General features: G+C 34.6%; 1 protein-coding gene across 2 annotated transcripts in view; it reads right to left on the bottom strand.

Annotated features, from left to right (window-relative positions):
- EPHA3 (EPH receptor A3) overlaps positions 1–18,373 on the bottom strand; it is a 405,754-nt gene that overhangs the window by 22,585 nt on the left and 364,796 nt on the right. For both annotated transcript variants that reach the window (XM_019965680.2, XM_019965731.2), the window contains exons 14-15: positions 3,384–3,533; positions 1,660–1,853 (exon numbers count right to left, since the gene is read on the bottom strand). In XM_019965680.2, coding sequence (XP_019821239.1) covers positions 1,660–1,853; positions 3,384–3,533 — 344 coding nt within the window. The remainder of the gene's footprint in view (positions 1–1,659; positions 1,854–3,383; positions 3,534–18,373) is intronic.

Genomic DNA, 18,373 nt, shown 5'->3' with positions numbered 1-18,373 from the left:
AATTACATCATTTATAACAAAATAAATGGAATATATTAAAATATTACATAATATATATTAGAATAAAAAATGTTCAGTTACTTTAATAAGAATGGAATAGTGAATTTAACAAAATTTGAATATGATAATATACAATGACATAATATGATCTGATATTAAGATTAATTTCCCATATAGAATTGGGTTTAACTATCTAGATAATATTACATGAGCTAGTTTTTATATTGGTAGTGACCCTATGGAAACGGCTTGAATGCTCTTTTATGATATGGAAATAGTTGAAAAGATATTCTTTTTTGCTATTGAGTAAAGTTTAAAAGAAATGGCTTCAGGGTATAAAATGAGGACCGTATGACTCAGGGAAAGGCAGGTTTGTTATCTTGTTGGTTGTTAAACTGTCAGGTGGATTTCCTAATGAGTCTGCACAGTCTCATTCTGAAATTTAGGACAGAGATTCATCCTTGCAGGATAAGTTATCAGTAGTTTTACCTACTGGATATATATTAATAAATTCAATAGTATTGATCTCCTAAAAGTTATTTCTAACAAATAATCTATGACTCTTATATACTTACATTAAGATTTTGATGCAAATTATCTTTATTCATTTTATTCAAATTTAATGTAAAAGCTGGATCATATATGCTCGCTATAATTGTTTCCATTAAGGTAAAAAATTACATACTCTCAGTGCATTAACAAGCACTCTATCAAGTTGAAAGTCACAGCTCTTAATACCTGTCAGTGAAAACAACAGATGTGCACAAAAATAAGAAAATTCTTTCCTATAAGGTATTATATTAAATCTTTTATACATGAGTCACAGTAAATCATCACTATGCAGTATGTATACATGTTAATTAATATTGTGGATTTTTGTGCACAGTAGGTGTAGTTCTTTTACTAAAACTCTGTCATTTAAGAACACATTATCAAAATGTAGAACTGTTTTTCACATATGTGTACAATAAGCATATAATTGACATTTCTCAAAACCATTAGGACAACTCAGTGATTCTCAGCTGGGAGGATTATGCATCAAGTCTAATGGACGTTGTGCCCTCAGGGCTGCCTCACGGCCACAGTGCGTTGACATTTGTGTTGCTGTCCAGGAACACTGACATTATTATACTCTTAGTTTTATCCTTCACAGTGTCTAACAAAGTAATCGGCACATAATATGTGTTAAATAAAGGTTTGTTTAATCAAGGGAAAATTGCATTCTGCTAGCCAGTGCAATGGCTTGGTGACACTATTATTATTTCTGTAATTTTATTTTAAATGCGGATTAAATCAAGACTTTGCTAGAATTCCCCAACACTCTAGATATCCTTTTTTTGTTGTTTTAAGTAACAGAGAATGGAAAGAATCTATGTGTTCAGGGTTTCTATTGTGCAAATATTGAAGCCTGAATGTATACGTGCTTCTAGGTAAGATGCAAGTTAAAAAATATCAGAACTTTATCAGTGTCATTCAATAGAATGAGATTTCCTCCTGAAAGTTAAAAAACAAACAAACAAACAAACATGTCTTTTTAATCTTGAGGAATATAAGTGTCAAAGTATGCAGTTGGGGGAGTGGAAGAAAAAAATTAACACCTTGGAGATAAAAATACAATCATCTCAGAGAGAGTGCAAGATGTAAAATCAAATGTGTCACCTTGCTGCCGCACTGGTGATGATCTTCAGACTGCCTGGGTTCCGGATAAGCTTGTCCAGAATGCTGACAATCTGCTCAAACTTGGGTCTGTTGTTTCTGTCTTTCTGCCAGCAGTCTAGCATCAGCTGATACAACGCAGCTGGGCAGTCCATGGGGGGTGGCAGTCGATAGCCTTCATCCACAGCTTTAATTACCTGTGTGAGATGTAAAGTTTCCGGGCACTTAGAGAAGTGGAATTTCTTTTATTATAATACTTCTTTTTGGGCAGGTCACACTTATATTTATATTTCAAAGTAAAGTGAAAGGTTTTCATTTTAAATTTATTAAAAGGATAACAGCTTATTAAATAAATATTATTCATGTCTGAAAATGTTATATAAATAAGATTGAGACAGAGAAAGTGGATTTAGGAAAGAAGAGTTTGTACAGTAACTTTCTGGATTAAAATCAAAAGAAATGTTCTATGATATCGGGAATTTAGAAAACTATAAAGAAACTCTTATGTGGTAACACATATTTCTGTGAAAACTCTATATAAATGGATGAATGCAGAAAAAATACCACAGATTTTTAGTTATATCACAGTTCAACTGGTACCTCTCAAATCGTAGTCAGTTCCTTTGTTAAAAGCCCATAGGTTGAACAATTAAGTGACTCTTAGTTAATCAGCATTTTTAAATCATGTAAAGTCATGATTTACAAACATTACTCTGTATCAGAATCATCTGGAGAACTTATTAATACACAAATAGCTAATCTTTGATTCAATAACTCTGGGGAAAGTCCTGAGAATTTGCATCCCTACAAATTTCCAGACCTTGCTCAAGCTGCTGGTCCAGAAAGCACATTTTGAGATCCTCTGATACAGAAAGAATTTGGAAAATAGAGATGTGGAAAAGTGAGTCTAATTTTCCCAGTGTCATTATAAAACGTGGCTTGTTTGAAGAAGTTCAGAAAGGTTTTTATATCCAAATACATTAAAAGCAATTTTATATGTGGTGAGTAGGAAATGACTAAAAGCATCTCAGCTTTCCTTCTTATGTGTCTTTGAGATCATGCTCAGTTTCTGGCTAAGCATAAAGAAAACTCTCTGTGTGCTGAATCCATATGCCAATAGCATCCTTGCACTAAGCATTAGCAAAGCATGCTTATAAAAACAAAAATCCTTTTGAAAAATCATATCACAGTTGTAATAGAAAGTTAATGATTGCTTTCTCTATATCGAGACTTCAATTTGTATAACTAACTTCATGTGCAAGTTTAATACATTATAAGAAACAACATGTTAGAGATTGGTTGTTTTGTCTGACTTTGGGAAATGCTATATTTAAGTAAACAAAATGTTGGCACAGATGCATTAATTGAATCTACAAAGGATGGCAGAGTGTATCTTACTAATGTTACACTGAGACAATTTTGTAGCAAAAATAATTCAAACATTTCTTGATATCTATTGGCCATTTTGTCAGGCACTTATTTCATTACATTTTATTACAAATGTTTTCCTTTTGTCTCACTTCTAAACCCTTGCTTTAGGGAAAAATGTGAAGCTGTCAGAGCAACTCAATTAATATCTTTATAAGATTTGGAAACAATTTCGTTTCTTCTAAGTATTCTGTTTCAATGTCACAAACTGGGAGCCACCTGGTTTCATTATGCTCCACTTCCTTGCACAGCTTGATCTCTTAATCTGAACCCATAACTCATAGACTACAAATACTTACATCCTGATTGGACATCTCCCAGTATGGTCTCTCTCCATAGGACATCACCTCCCAGAGAACAATCCCGTAACTCCATACATCGCTGGCTGATGTGAATTTGCGGTAGGCTATGGCTTCTGGTGATGTCCACCGGATTGGGATCTTCCCTCCCTTGGAATGTAAAATCATATATACATACACGATCAATGACTAAAACATACTATATACATTATCATCTGAAATCTGACTGAATTTGTCGGGGCATTTCTTTTATGAAAGGGACTGTGGGTTTCTTCTGATATATCTCTATGTTCATATATTCTAATACCAACGAGAGAGTGGCAAGGGAAAAACATTTGAAAATTGCTAAAATGCTGACATTTTTGATCAGTTATGGCACGTTTATCAGTCCTCTGTAACAGTAAATAGGATAAGAAAGTAGATAGGATATATCATATATTAGAATCTATTGAGGTGGATGTGTGTGCTTAGTTGCTCAGTCATGTCCGACTCTTTGCAACACCATGGACTGTAGCCCGTGTGGCTCCTCTGTCCATGGAGGTTCTCTAGGCAAGAATATTGGAGTGGGTTGCCACGCCCTCCTCCAGGGGATCTTCCCAACCCAGGGATGGAATCCAGGTCTATTAATTGAGGTATCTCAAATCAACTTTTATTGATTTAATAGATTTATGCATGAACAAACAAACTTAGTGCTAATGTTGATTTGTAAAGAATTTATACCACTTCTTGACATACAGTTTCTTGTAGGTATTTGTTAATTAAATACATTGCAAATGAAATTATACATCTAAAAACACTTTAATATATTCATCAATCATCTTAATTAATTTACTCAGTGCCTCATTCTACCATTAGCCACTGAAGTACCCTCCATGTACAAGGCAAGCACCATATGAGCTAGAAAGATATAATGATTACAACTTGAGAATTTACAGTCTAGAGCAGATATTGCTTCTATGAGTTATGGGAGATATAAATGTATAACTCCCATGGAATTTGCTCTCAGTTTAATAAATACATTTAATAAAGATGTGCTGAGTAGTAACCATATGGGAAGTATTATGGTAGTCACTCTGGGTGAGACAAGCATAAATAATACACTGGTCCTTCTGTTTGGGAAATATCAAGAAAATAGTAATGATAATTAGTTGTTGTGAATAACTAAATGCAGGGAGAATTAAGTATCTAGTGCTTCACATCTGAAACTTTACAATAGAGTTGTCTTGGGCTCATGCTGATTAAAACGGAAATTCTGGTTCAGTAGTTCCAGAGTGTAGGCAGGATCTGCAGGTGATTTGGGAGCTTTTTAGAAATCAGATCCTGCCTGCATTGAGGAAAGAAGACAGTAGTGGAGTGGCTGTGATGCAGAACGTGGAGCCAAGTTTCTTACTAGAGAAACTGAGGCGGTCACATAGGAATTGAGCCTTGTAAATTGCACCAAATTTTATATAACCAGGAAAAAGGGATAGATTTTCCAAAGAATTCATATTATCAAAATATTATACTATATTCATCAAAGTGTGTTCTATTGATGTTTACCTCATAGGACTTCACTGTTTCTTAAGTAATGCTTGAGGGTGACAATATATTGCTTTGGAGAAATGAATTGGTGACTTGGGAGGTAAGTTATTAAATCTCATTATGCTTGAATTTCCTCATCTGTTATTTTGGAAACTAACAGTTCATAGCATCATTGTGAGGCTAAATGACAAATTTCAGTAAAATCTCTAGCATAGTTCCTGGCATACAGTAAAGCCTCAAGAAACATTAGCTTAATACTACCATACTTTTAGAGAAATGGCATAAATCAACGCACAGAGGAGGAAAATATATGTTCTGGAAAAAACAGTTTCCAGTGTGGTAATACTACAGAAAATGTGGAGACATGTAATAGGAGAGGATGGCAAAAGGTCGAATCAGCTTTAATCACAGCAACATTGAGCAAGTGCTATCCTTGAGAGGAGAGCGGCATGTGCGATTGGAACTAGCTCAGTAAACTGCTTGACACTTTTCTTCGATATCTGTTCAGAAAGAGTACTGTCAGGAGGTCTTTGAAGGAGGTCAGGATTACACGGGGTTTTGAAGGATGCATGCAACTGGAGAGAAGTGAGCGCAAAAAGGAGGACTGAGCACAGCCTTCTTGAGATGATTCCAACCTCAGGGTTGTCCATGATTTATACCAGTGCAGTAAAATCAAGTTGGAGAGATGGGGGCTGGACTATGAGAGCTTTGGGAGTTCGTGAGAAACACTATAGAGCTCAGCGTGCTGTTGGAGTAAAGATGATCCAGAACCAGAAAGCAAAATAGAAAACACTATGAAGTCCCTCCGCTGTTCACCTGAAACTATCACAAAATTGTTTGCTAATTGGCTACACTCCAATACAAAATAAAAAGTTTTTAAAAACAGGGCTTATTTTCTTGGAAGTTGCCCCTTTATTTTCCATCTCACTTATACTCATTTATTCATTCTCATTTTTATAGTTTGTATTCTTTTCAACGAAAATGTAAAAGATCCTTTTTTATATTTAAATTTGGAGGGTTTTTTTTTCTGGTCTAATATTGCCCTTTCTCTGCCAATACATTCAATGCTAATAATAATAATAACGTTTAAAAAAAGAACTTAACTTACTTGCACCTTCCAAGACCAAGTTTGGTTTTTAAGGATTCAAGATTTCAAATACCATCCAATCATTTTGATAAAAACAGAACTACACATGTGACATTTAACTGAATCTATTCAAGATGCCAAGTGGAATTAAAGGGCATACATTCTTTCTCTTTTAAAGAACTCTGAGAATTAACAGAAGTCAAACAAATTGTATTCATGGGGCAAAGAAAAGATAATATTTAAAAATCTCAGCTGCATGTCTTATCTTTGCTACAGACACTTTGCCATTTCCTTTCCTTTGCCCAAAACAATTTACTAGTAGCACAAAAATTGCACTAAAAAAAGAAAGCTTTCCATGTTGAAAACTTTGTATCTATTAAGAAAACATAAGGCACAGATATGTATTACCTTATCAAGATCTCTTGAAATAAAAATACAGACATAAAGAAAAAAAATCCAAACCAATAGATTGATGACAACCATAAACAAGGTGTTTTAGACTGATTGGTTTTGCCCTGAAAATGAAGTGATAACCATACATTCAAGATGCTCATCTTGACCCTAGGCAGACATCACTGGATGAAGAAGAGAATGAAGATGATTAAGGATTATTGATTAGCATTCAGGGATTTTTTGTCATTGGCAATAGATTTATAATATACATAAAGGAACAAATAAAGTGTCTAATCTTTAATAGGCTCAATAATTGTTTTGCCCTTTCTTCCATTCCAATTCCCTTCAAATAGCACACTTTTACAATTTGTGCAAAGAATTTGATAAATGAATATATAAAGGAAAGCTTATTGCCAACTATTAATACAAAGTATTAAAATTTATCATTTGTTTTTATTTTTGCTAAAAATACAACAGAGTAAGAAGAGTTTTATAAATTTTTTACTTTTTCCGTGATCAGTAAACAACTTGGCACTCTGTCTTCAAATGAGAGAAAAATAAGCCAACATATTCATAGTATACACTTAATTAGAAATCAAACTACAGGAGCAATTCTGAGCTCATAATATTGTAGAGTTTGTGGAAGGATGAGTGTCCTGTTATTATTATTCAATTTAAAACTCTTTAAATTGAACATTGTAGTTTCAAATACTTTATAGTCAAGATTAGTAAAATAAATTTGAATAGTAGCTTTTAACGGAGAAGGCAATGGCACCCCACTCCAGTACTCTTGCCTGGAAAATCCCATGGATGGAGGAGCCTGGTGGGCCGCAGTCCATGGGGTTGCTAAGAGTCAGACATGGCTGAGTGACTTTACTTTCATTTTTCACTTTCATGCATTGGAGATGGAAATGGCAACCCACTCCAGTGTTCTTGCCTGGAGAATCCCAGGGACAGGGGAGCCTGGTGGGCTGCCATCTATGGGGTCACACAGAGTCGGACACGACTGAAGTGACTTAGCAGCAGCAGCAGTAGCTTTTATCCTATGAAAGTGTGTTTGTCGCTCAGTCATGTCCAATTCTTTGCAACCCCATGTACAACAGCCTGCCAGGCTCCTCTGTCCGTGGATTCTCTAGGCAAGAATCCTGGAGTGGTTAGCCATTCCCTTCTCCAGGGAATCTTTCTGACCCAGGGATAGAACCCAGGTCTCCCTCATTGCAGGCAGATTCTTTACCATCTGAGGCACCAGGGAAGGCCTCTTGTCCCATATATTGCCATAAATAAATTGTGACCAAACTATCATTTGAAATCATAAGCCTATGAAAAGTTGAACAGGTTATAAAGCTAAAGATAATAAGCATACGGCATATGAATCTGTGCTCACTGCTGAGAGCAACTATTTTAGATATTATCTTGCAAATGTGTAAAACAGGCACTCAATAAATGCTCATTGACTTGCACTAAATTCCCTTCTTCTTAAATACATGCTATTGTTTTTTCTTGGGAATCGTTTGCTCTGCCTGTTTTTTTTAGAACTCGAAGGCTTCTTGTTTGAATAGCCTATTCAAATGTGAACTTATTGGTGGAACATTTTAGAACCATCTAGGCTAAGATGTTGACTCCATTTACTGTGATCATTCTACTACTTAATTACCCTGACTAGACCGGGATGTCCAGAGGAGTCACTGCCTTCCTTCCTTCCTCTCTGCATCGCCACAGCTTAAAACAAGAGTCTGACTTTTTAGCTCTCACATTAGGATTAATTATTTTATGAATTTAGAGTAGCAGATTTTACTGGAGGTCTATGATAATTTTAAGAATTAAAAAAATAAGCAGTTCCTTTTAAGAAAATAATACACAAAATTCATTTTTTTCAGAACATATGCAAATATTAAAAGTGAGAAAATATATAACATAATAATAGTTTAAAAAATTATACAGTTTTTGGATGTACTCTTCTTTCCCTCATCTATAGTTTAATAATGCTGTTAGTCTCATGATGATAGTATATATAAGAATTGCTGAGCATCAATTTTTCACAGTATCTATAAAATTATTAAACTATTGTTAGGGGAAACACAGACAAATTGCTCACCCTGGCCAGGCACCACAGTAACCATTTGCCAGAGCTATTTTATGACTAAGGTCCTGGTAAGCAACATAGAACTAACAAGCAACCACCAACTAAAAGAATTTGGGGAAGGTCAAAAGTTTCATGTGCCTTATCAAATTCGAAGAATCCTCCTCACTCAAATCCATCTTGGTTGAGTGTGCCACCAGGAAGGATCCTGTGGCAGAATAATTGGCCAGACACAACTCAGAAGCTAACCCCATCACCATAAAACCTGAGTCTGCAAGCTATATGGCAGAGCAGTCCTCACAGGTTCCCTCACCTTCCCACTCCCCACCTGGGTGTCCCTTCCCAGTAAAGTCTCTTGCTTTGTCAACACGTATGTCTCCTTGGCCAATTCATTTCTGAATGTTAGACAAGAGCCTACTCTCCAGTCATGGAAGGGGCCGCCCTTCCTGCAATATTGTCTCACAGGATGTTGTATGGACTAAGTATTTTAGAGTTTTCAGAATGTTATAAAGATTTTCATTTGACTCTATAAACTATACATCCTAGATCAACAGTCTCAATATTAATGTTGTAGGAATTTTCTATCCTAAAAATATCACCAATAATTTAATAAGCATGTTTAATCTATGCACATGATTATTACTTCATTCCTTTGTGAATGAGGCTAAGTAAAATCTTAAAACATGAAAATAATTATGCAAAAGATAGATTCAAATGCTGACTAAAAATATGCAACATATTTACCTGTAGGTGAATGATTATTTATGAGTTTATACCCATGACATTTTAAAATGGAAATCAAAACATCAAAAGTAAAACGGTCATGTTTAATATTTAAAGCTTTGAGTGGAAGAAAAAATTTTGACTTTCAACAGTTAGATCAAAAGCAACAGAGAATAAAATTTAACAAAAATAAAAAGATGTACGATTTGTTAAGTTATGTGTGATATATCAAAGTGCAACATTATAGGAGACCTGATGGCAGATGGCTAGTCTGTTGCATAGTTTTTCACAAATGGCAGTGTATTCCACATTATCCCCTGTAACTTGCAGTCTAGTGTGGACAGGAGGAGTTATAAAGTATCTGAGAGAGATATTTGATCCCAACTTTCATTCTTTACACATTCTTTACACCTGTTGGGTAACTTTAGATCAAAGTCTATATATAGTAGCAATTTTGACATTCTAGACCAGATTAATTCTTTGCTGTAGGGGCTGTCCTGTGTATTGTAGTATGTTTACTAGCATCCTTGACCTCTACTAACTAGATTACATCAGTATCCTTCCAATTGTGAAAACCAAATGTCTTTAGAAATATCAAATATCCCCTGGGGAGCAAAATCATCTTTATTTGAATACTATTGTTTTAGATTATTTGTGACAAATCCGATCAACAAGGCAAAATGATTCAAATGAGATCCAGGATTTAACTGGATTTTATGTAGACCAAGTGATATCCTTTCTTTTTTTCTTTTTTTTTAACCATTAGCACACACTTCACAGATATTTTTACTCCTGTTCTAGTCCAGAAAAGGGCCAAATTCATCAAAGTTAATCTTGTGATATGTGGATCTTGGTAAATACAATAGCATCCTTGAGATTTTTCTATTTTCTTTTTTCTGTCTTGTTTCCATTCTTTAATTTTTTTTTTTTTAAAGAAGCTAACGTTCTATTGCTAGGAAAACATATTAAGCATCAATTTCTTGTTAAAAGGAGGCCTCAATAATGAAAAATTTTGGTAATAAATAAATTTTTCCTACAAAAACAAACACTATCCGTGGCTGCTGCTGCTGCTGCTAAGTCGCTTCAGTCATGTCCTCTCTGTACGACCCCATAGACGGCAGCCCACCGGACTGCCCCGTCCCTGGGATTCTCCAGGCAAGAACGCTGGAGTGGGTTGCCGTTTCCTTCTCCAATGCATGAAAGTGAAAAGTGAAAGTGAAGTCACTCAGTCGTGTCCAACTCCTAGCGACCCCATGGACTGTAGCCCACCAGGCCCCTCCGTCCATGGGATTTTCCAGGCAAGAGTACTGGAGTGGGGTGCCATTGCCTTCTCCAAAACATAAATGCCATTGGCATAGTAAGACATTGGATAAAAGTCCTTGAGGGTTCAATTTGGTTCTGAAAAAGGGTTAAAGAAGTTGCGGCCCATAAATTTTAATTTAGTCACACTTCATGATAACATTCTCTGCCTTCAAGCTGAGCATCTGTAGATCTGAGACTATCAAAATAAAATCAATTTAACATACAAGAGTCTGACTCACAAAATTTCCTATAAGTAATGCATTGCAGAATTTATTTATATTTCTGCTTCTGATTGGACCACAATTCCTCTTCCTTAACCCCTCCCACTTCAACAAATTTAAGCTCACATTGACATATTTTTTTCTTCTTTTCACATTAAGAAATTGCCTTTTCAGTTTACACATGAAGGGGACATTTTACATTTTTAAATGCTTACCAAACACATCCTTCAATGAGCTATCCCCAAATTTGGATTTGATGAGGCAAATGATGTCATCATTTGGCACACTGCCTTCCTGACACAGTAAAACTTTCTAATGCAACTGTTATTAATGAACTAAAACTTTGAAATCAGTTGGCAATTTAGGTTTTGGTTGGTAAAATGCTACTAGGCTTTCCGAAAAGTAAAGTGCCAGATAGTTTCTATAAAAGTAATTTATAAGGATGAACTTTCCCACAATATTTTAACAGATCATAAAATGAAACATTTACTTAAGGTGGTCTTTCTACCCACATGTAAGCTCCCCAGATATTTCTGTATTTGAGAAAAGTCTCCAATTGCCTGGAGCAAGCCCAGATGCATAGCATATGGACTGTGTATAAAACATCAATTGCAGAGGAACCTCCAGTCCAAATTCAACAGAATTAGAAGTTAACGCTTGTTCCCCATATTTACAATACCAAACCCAGAGCCAGTTCCTGCCAGTGCTGGTGTCTCATCTATGACAGTTAGTAACTGGGCCTGCAGGGGGGCTTACGGTCACTTGTTCCATTTGGATTCTTAAGTTTAGTAGGAATTAGGAATTGTCATTTCTAGGCTTAGCTTTAACCATATTATCTAATTTTTGCCAAGTGTCTTAGCCTCTCCTTGCAGATATCTCATTATTCCTAAACAAAGGTTCATGGAAAACATAAAACTTGCCTCTATATTTAAAGTTCTATCTCTAGGAGCTATGCTAACTTATAGACTCTTGCTTTTCAACTTTCAAATTTCCATCTAAGGATGGTGACATTTTTAAAATTAATTAATTTGGACTCTTAAAGATGATCTTAATTTTGGACTAAATTTCATACCTATTGGCTGTAATATCTGGATTTGCTTTCATTGAGTGTTTACAGAAAAGTAAAAGAAGAATAAAATGATACAGGTAAAGATACGAAGGATGATCTGGGCAGAGGCATTATATAATTGCTGAACTCTAATATAGAATTAAAGTAGTCCAAAACCTTGTTCATTTTGTCCAGAAACAGCAGTTAGAATAGGATTCGTGCAGTAAACCTGTTCTTTGAAGATCTGCAATTTGGTTCTCTAAGTTTAATGAATTTAGACAGTTTAAATGAGACATTTGGCTAAAAGCCCTGAATTTTTCAGATGCTTAACTGAAGTTAGCTCATTCACTGTGGGCTAGGGGGCTTCAAGTCTTTATTTCTAAAGAAAAGGAATGTAATTGCTGAAATCTTTGGACACGGAAGCCTAGAGTCTTATGTCAGCCCCAATTTTTCTCTAATTACACACACAAATCTCTCCTTACAGGTTTAGGAAATGCTTGGCTGATCCATATTTCATATGCTTGCCTATGAGCTCTATCAGGTCATACCTAGAGTGACAAAGGACTTCGCAGAGTTTATCTTAGTAAACTCGGAGTAATTGAGTGTTTAACCTGGAGGCAAATACTGGCTTCTCAGGTTAGAATTGGAACTACAGAGATAAATCATTTGACTGAAGAATTTAGGATCTATCTATTGTCAGGAAGTAAACTTCATTCACTGCAGACAACAGCAGACAACAAGGTGAAGGGCAATCCAAGAAGACTCTCAGGGGAAGCATCTGTTTGAATTCCCCGTAGTTCAAATCTAAAAGCCATTGAGAGAATTGTTCCAGCAGATGTTGATTGCCACCAGAGATCAGAGACAGATGATCTCTCAGGTAGGAAAAGTCAATACTTTGAACTTTTAAATTTTTTCAATATTATGTGAGATGCTTAAGAATTTCTTAAAAGTATTCTACCTTGCACTCTGTTAACAAGTAACTCTATGACTATCCAGGAAATAAAGTACAAACAAATAACTTTTCTGTTACTTTCAGACTCACATAATACAATATAAAATTAGGTTAGCTGATGTATATGTTCAACAAGCAATAAAAAATTGGGGGATAAAACTAAATATACATCCTCATATGGATACAGGTATTTTCAATGTTCAAAGAGATTTTAAATGTTAAACTTTGTGTTTTATATATATTGAATTCCTACTTTATTAAAGGTTATGGAAATTCATTTGAAAGTGAATTTTTAGCACTTGGAACACAATTTTCAAAAAAAGCCATATTAATAGGTAAACAAATCAGAAAGACTATTCAATATACTAGGAATACTGCATATTTACAATAAAAATAATGAAACAGAAGTATTAAATTCATTCTATTAGAAATCAATGAAAAAAGTACATAACTTTAGCAAGCTTGCTTCCTTGATTTTATTAATATTGATAACTAAAAAATTAAAGATAGTTTGAGAATCTCTATCTACTGAGACAATTCTGACTAGACATCAAGACAATGGTACCCTTGTACATCTATGTTTGGTAAAGATCTCTTGAAATATGGGGGCAGTTCCAGAGTAATGGCTAGCAAAGGAAACGGAAAAAATAATGGGAGTGGACTTGAACCATGGCATATACAACTATGATTGGAAAAGAGCCATAGGACAGGAATGAGTCTGATTATTAGCCATTCCACGAATCAAGTGACAGGACTGGCTTGGGACAAACACAACTGCTATTCCTCCCTATCCAAAGTAGCTGGGGCTGGTCACTGGCTTCAGCATCTATGGGAAAAGCTTCAGGCAACGTGCCATCACAAATCTGAAAATAGGGGATATTCACAAATCAACTGGAAAAGTTTTAGAAACTGATTTTTACTAAGCTTCCAGAGCTCACCACACTACAGACTGGCTCAATCATTATTCACTTGTTTTTAGTCTGAGTTATATCATTAATCTGATTACTTAATTTGTCTTCCAAAGTGAGCCTGTTGAAATTAGAGAAATTATTAAAGTTATTTCATTAAACTGAAAAGTAGTTAGGGCAAAATGAATCTCACCTAGTAACCTCAATATTTACATCTTTTTCTCCTTTACTCTCATCAGTTTTCTGTCCTAATGTCATTTTATCAGAGAAACTATCTCTGATCATCCTGTCTAAAGCAGCAGCTCAACACACTGTCCACATTCCTCTAGCAAGATGCTTTGCTAAATCTTTACCTGTTTGTTTATTAAGTGAAATTCCACACTAGAATGTAAGATAATGAAGTCAGGGCTTTGCTTTCAACTTTGGATCCTCAGGTCTTAGAACAGTGCCTAGTATGTTACACTCAAATAATTGTTGAATGCATGATGCATTGTAGAGAAAACAGTTCCTGATAGAGACTATGTGTAATATATTTACATAGAACCTCCTCACTCCTGTGTGCCACTCCAAAATCATAGTTGTGATTTTTCTTCACATAAATCTGGATGGATTATTTTCACATGTGGAAATGGTTGCTACCCATCTGTCTGAAATGGGTGGCTAGAAAGTGTCAGTTCTTTCATTCAACTTTGATGTAACATTAACTGAGGTTATGAAACCTTCCAGAGTTTTCTGATTTTTGAGTATATAGCATTTACTTTGTGAAGCTACATAAAACATAAGCTATGTACTGATCTTAAGAGAGTAAAAAATATCTACATTATTTGAGCTACATTACTATATGAAGTAGTACATTATTTGAGCTACATTACTATATGAAGGACACTTATTAGATATTTACTTATTTTTTCATTCATATATAAATTACACATGACTTACATTACTTATCAATATAATATAATTATCTTTTTTATTGTACAAAAGTTTTTAGTCCTTGAGAATTCTACAGAACTAAGGCTCATGTTTTCTAGCATTTATATTTATAATATTGGATATTATATTCAAATAGGGTTATCCTGAACTGGAGTATTCAACCACTTAGCTTTTAATCATTCATTTTAGCCACTTTTTCTTTCTTGTTTTGCAAATAAAATTACATAAGACAAAGTGGTAGTAGAATATTTCTGGCATTAACTTGGCAGAATCACAGAGAAAAAATATGGAATAAATTATTACATAAAATAAGATTCCTTAACATGTAATGCCTGAGATAAGTTTTCATTTGGTTTTATCTTCTAAAAATCAAATAGGTGTTAATTTGCCATGGGCACTGTGATACAAGACAAAACTTTTCATTCAATATAATAATCCACTTGGTAATTATTCAGTATCCATGTCTATAACATAAATAAAAAGAAAAAAAACTAATTAATGAAGGATATAACCAAGAACACATCAGTTGGTTTTCTCACATTTCCCAAGTCAGTTTATGTGGTAATTATACCACTAAAATGAATTTGGGGACTTAAGAACTGGATTGACTTTACATGTCACAGTATATAAATTAGATAAAAGTCTATATTTTCCCTAACTTAATCCTGCTTACAACAGCAAATTGAAGACTATTATCTTGGAATTTTGTATCCCATCAATTCAACATAAAAATATGTGTCCATTTAAAATGCACACATATATAATACATGTATAATATTTAAAGTGAAATTTCATATGAAAAAGATTAAAAATTATTCATTCAAAAACAGTCTCACCAATAACACCCCACTTCTGATATTATAAAAAAGAGCAACTATTAGTTCAGTGCAAAAAGTAGGAAAATGCATAATTATACTCTGAAAAGTTACACAATGTGTAACTAAAGAGAGGCAATTCATTTTTCATTTGTTTTTCTCAATAACAAAAATTTTGATGTTTTAAATTTGTAGAGCTAAATACTCTAATTCTATTCATTCCAAGTAAAATCGAGGTCTTTTAAGATAGTTTGTGACCTTAGGTATGCAACCATAGATAAGCTTCAAGACCTTTCTTCAAAATATGCTATAGCATATAATACTATAACATAAGTTAGATGTTATATCATTTAACAACCGCTGAAATATTTACTTACTTTTTAAGGTGTTATTTTCCTCATAAAGTATCTATAACAGTGGTTCTCAAAGTGTTATCCAAGTATTTCTGGTTGTCCTCAAAAGAATTTCAGGGGGTCTGCAAGACTGAACTATTTTCACTGTAATATTAAAACTTTATATCTTTCTCATTCTCATATCTCATGAATGTACAGTCAAATTTTTTAAAGGTTACAGGATGCACAATAATATTGTAAGATAAAAAGTGTCTGTGTTTGGAATTCCTGCATAAGTCAGTAGTGAGAAATAATGAGAAATAACTAGAAGTGTGTATTAAAAAAAAAAGTCCAATTTCCTACCCAATATTCTTTTGGAAAAGATAAACACACATAAAAGTGTATATTATTATCTCAGCTGACCCTTTCCTTTAGGCATACTATTGAGGATACAAGGAAGGAAAACTCAGGATATACTTAAGGCAGTATCAAAAGCAGCAAAATTAAATCTCTGATACATTTTTTTAAGTTGTGAAACTAAGGGTTTTCTCAATTTCTCAGATATTCCCTCCAGTTTGTGTGTGTGTGTGTGTGTGCTGAGTTGTGTCTGGCTCTTTGCAACCGCATGGACTGTAGCCTTTCAGGCTCCTCTGTCCATGGGATCAGGCAAGAATACTGGAGCGGGTTGCCATTTCCTTCTCTAGGGGTTCTTCCTGACCTAGGGATCGAACTTGCATCTCCTGCATCTCCTGCATTGACAGGCATATTCTTTACCACTGAGCCACTGGGGAAGCCTCAGTTTAAGAATCTTTAAATATAGAATTAGTGGATATAATTTCTATTTCTCTTCTGCTCTGTCAACCACATAGATGTTTTAAAAATGAGATGTCTAAAAAAATCTAATGTCTCAAAGATTTCTTAGTGCAATTACAATCTCTACCTAAGGGCAATAATTTTCAGAGAAGCAGTCGAAAGGTTTACTGCACTGAGGCACTGAATGCTAATTCCTGAAATGTGTTAAGTGTGACTAAAGTAACGTGACTGGTAAAAAAGATTAACAAGAATGTGTTTATCCAAAAAGAATGCCTCGGCACACTATTTTAAACGGTGAACTTGTTTTTCTGAAATAACCATAATCATAGCATGCTAAATCTAATAAATATGGCAGACGTCTAAGCTGAATAACACTATTTTTGGTTAGGAAAAAAGTAGACTTTACAACAGAGTACTATTTTCCTTATTTATTAACTATTAGCTTACTGAAACCACAGATTTTATCTTAGTCAAGTCTGCTTCCCAAAATACTATATGCTTAAAGAATTTTGAGTAATAGTACAATTTACACTCTAGTTATAAAGATAATTTCAAAGGAGAAAATCCTCAAACATTTTGGGCAATAGCAGTCTTCCTGCAGTAAGTACCCACTCCTAAAAAGACAGCTTAGTATGACAACACTCATTTACTTGCTTCAGTGTATTTGTTTAAAAAACAATATAGCAGTCCTATTACTTTATAATCATACTTCATATTTTACATAAATTATAAAATTATTTTACTGAACAAGGTTTATTATGGGAAATTAAATCAAAGATGTCTAAATGATTCCAGAAATGCAGACGCAAATTACAGCTTCTCAGAGGGAAGTCAGAACCACCACAGATATTTTTGAGGAGTTCAAGAAAATACAAGGATGAACACTGAAGAACTCTAAGTAGCTATTTATTGGTAGTGAATTGAGCTCATTTGGATGATGTGATTTTGAAGAATCGTCTGGGCATGAAGCAAAGATCCTGCTGCATTTTTATTTCACAAATACTAGGGAGGAACTTTGACACAGCAACACTGTCCTTTTACTAAGTTTGAAGAAGTGATCTTAAGGACCCCTTGGTTCTGAAAAAGTAACAATCAGTAGAAATAAAGCTCTGAAAGTTGACAAGATATAGTCTGCAGAGAGCAGATGATTTAGATTTGAATGAATCTTTCAAGTTTCTACGAGAGAAATTGTTTCCTGGAGTATTCTGGTGCAAGATTTCAGAACCAACTACCCCAAAATATTTCGCTTTGGAATGTGAATGTTTTTAAGCCAAAGGCAATAAGACCTTCCCAGTTCAAAAGAATCTTCTGTCTCTCACCTGAGTGAGTGAGTGAAAGTCACTCAGTTGTATCTGACTCTGTGACCCCATGGACTATACAGTCCATGGAATTCTCCAGGCCAGAATACTGGAGTGGGTAACCCTTCCCTTCTCCAGTGGATCTTCCCAACTCAGGGATCGAACCCAGGTCTCCCACATTGCAGGTGGATTCTTTATCAGTTGAGCCACCAGGGAAGCCCCTTAGCTACCCAAAAGAATTTATATCAGGGGGAGAGTCCTTTCTTTGAACAAGATTTGTTAGCAGAGATAAATTTTATCTGCATGGCCCATATGTATGGTAGAGCAAACATCTAGTTGCCCAGGATCTAGTCTTCTTAACTTTGTGAATTACTGTTCTTTTTTTGAAGTTCCAGGCTCTCCTTGGATCAAGGAGGCATATATACCTCATTTTACCTTTCTGTCTTTGACTCTCTCATATATGTGGGATTCCCATGCATATGAAATTAAATTTGTTATTCTCCTGTTAATCTATCTCATGTTGATTTGATTATTAGACCAGCTAAAAGAAGCTTTGCAATTGCA

The sequence above is a fragment of the Bos indicus genome, chromosome 1, assembly GCF_029378745.1.
Source record: "Bos indicus isolate NIAB-ARS_2022 breed Sahiwal x Tharparkar chromosome 1, NIAB-ARS_B.indTharparkar_mat_pri_1.0, whole genome shotgun sequence".
Lineage (NCBI taxonomy): Eukaryota > Metazoa > Chordata > Mammalia > Artiodactyla > Bovidae > Bos > Bos indicus.
This window is presented reverse-complemented; position numbering and strand designations above follow the sequence as displayed.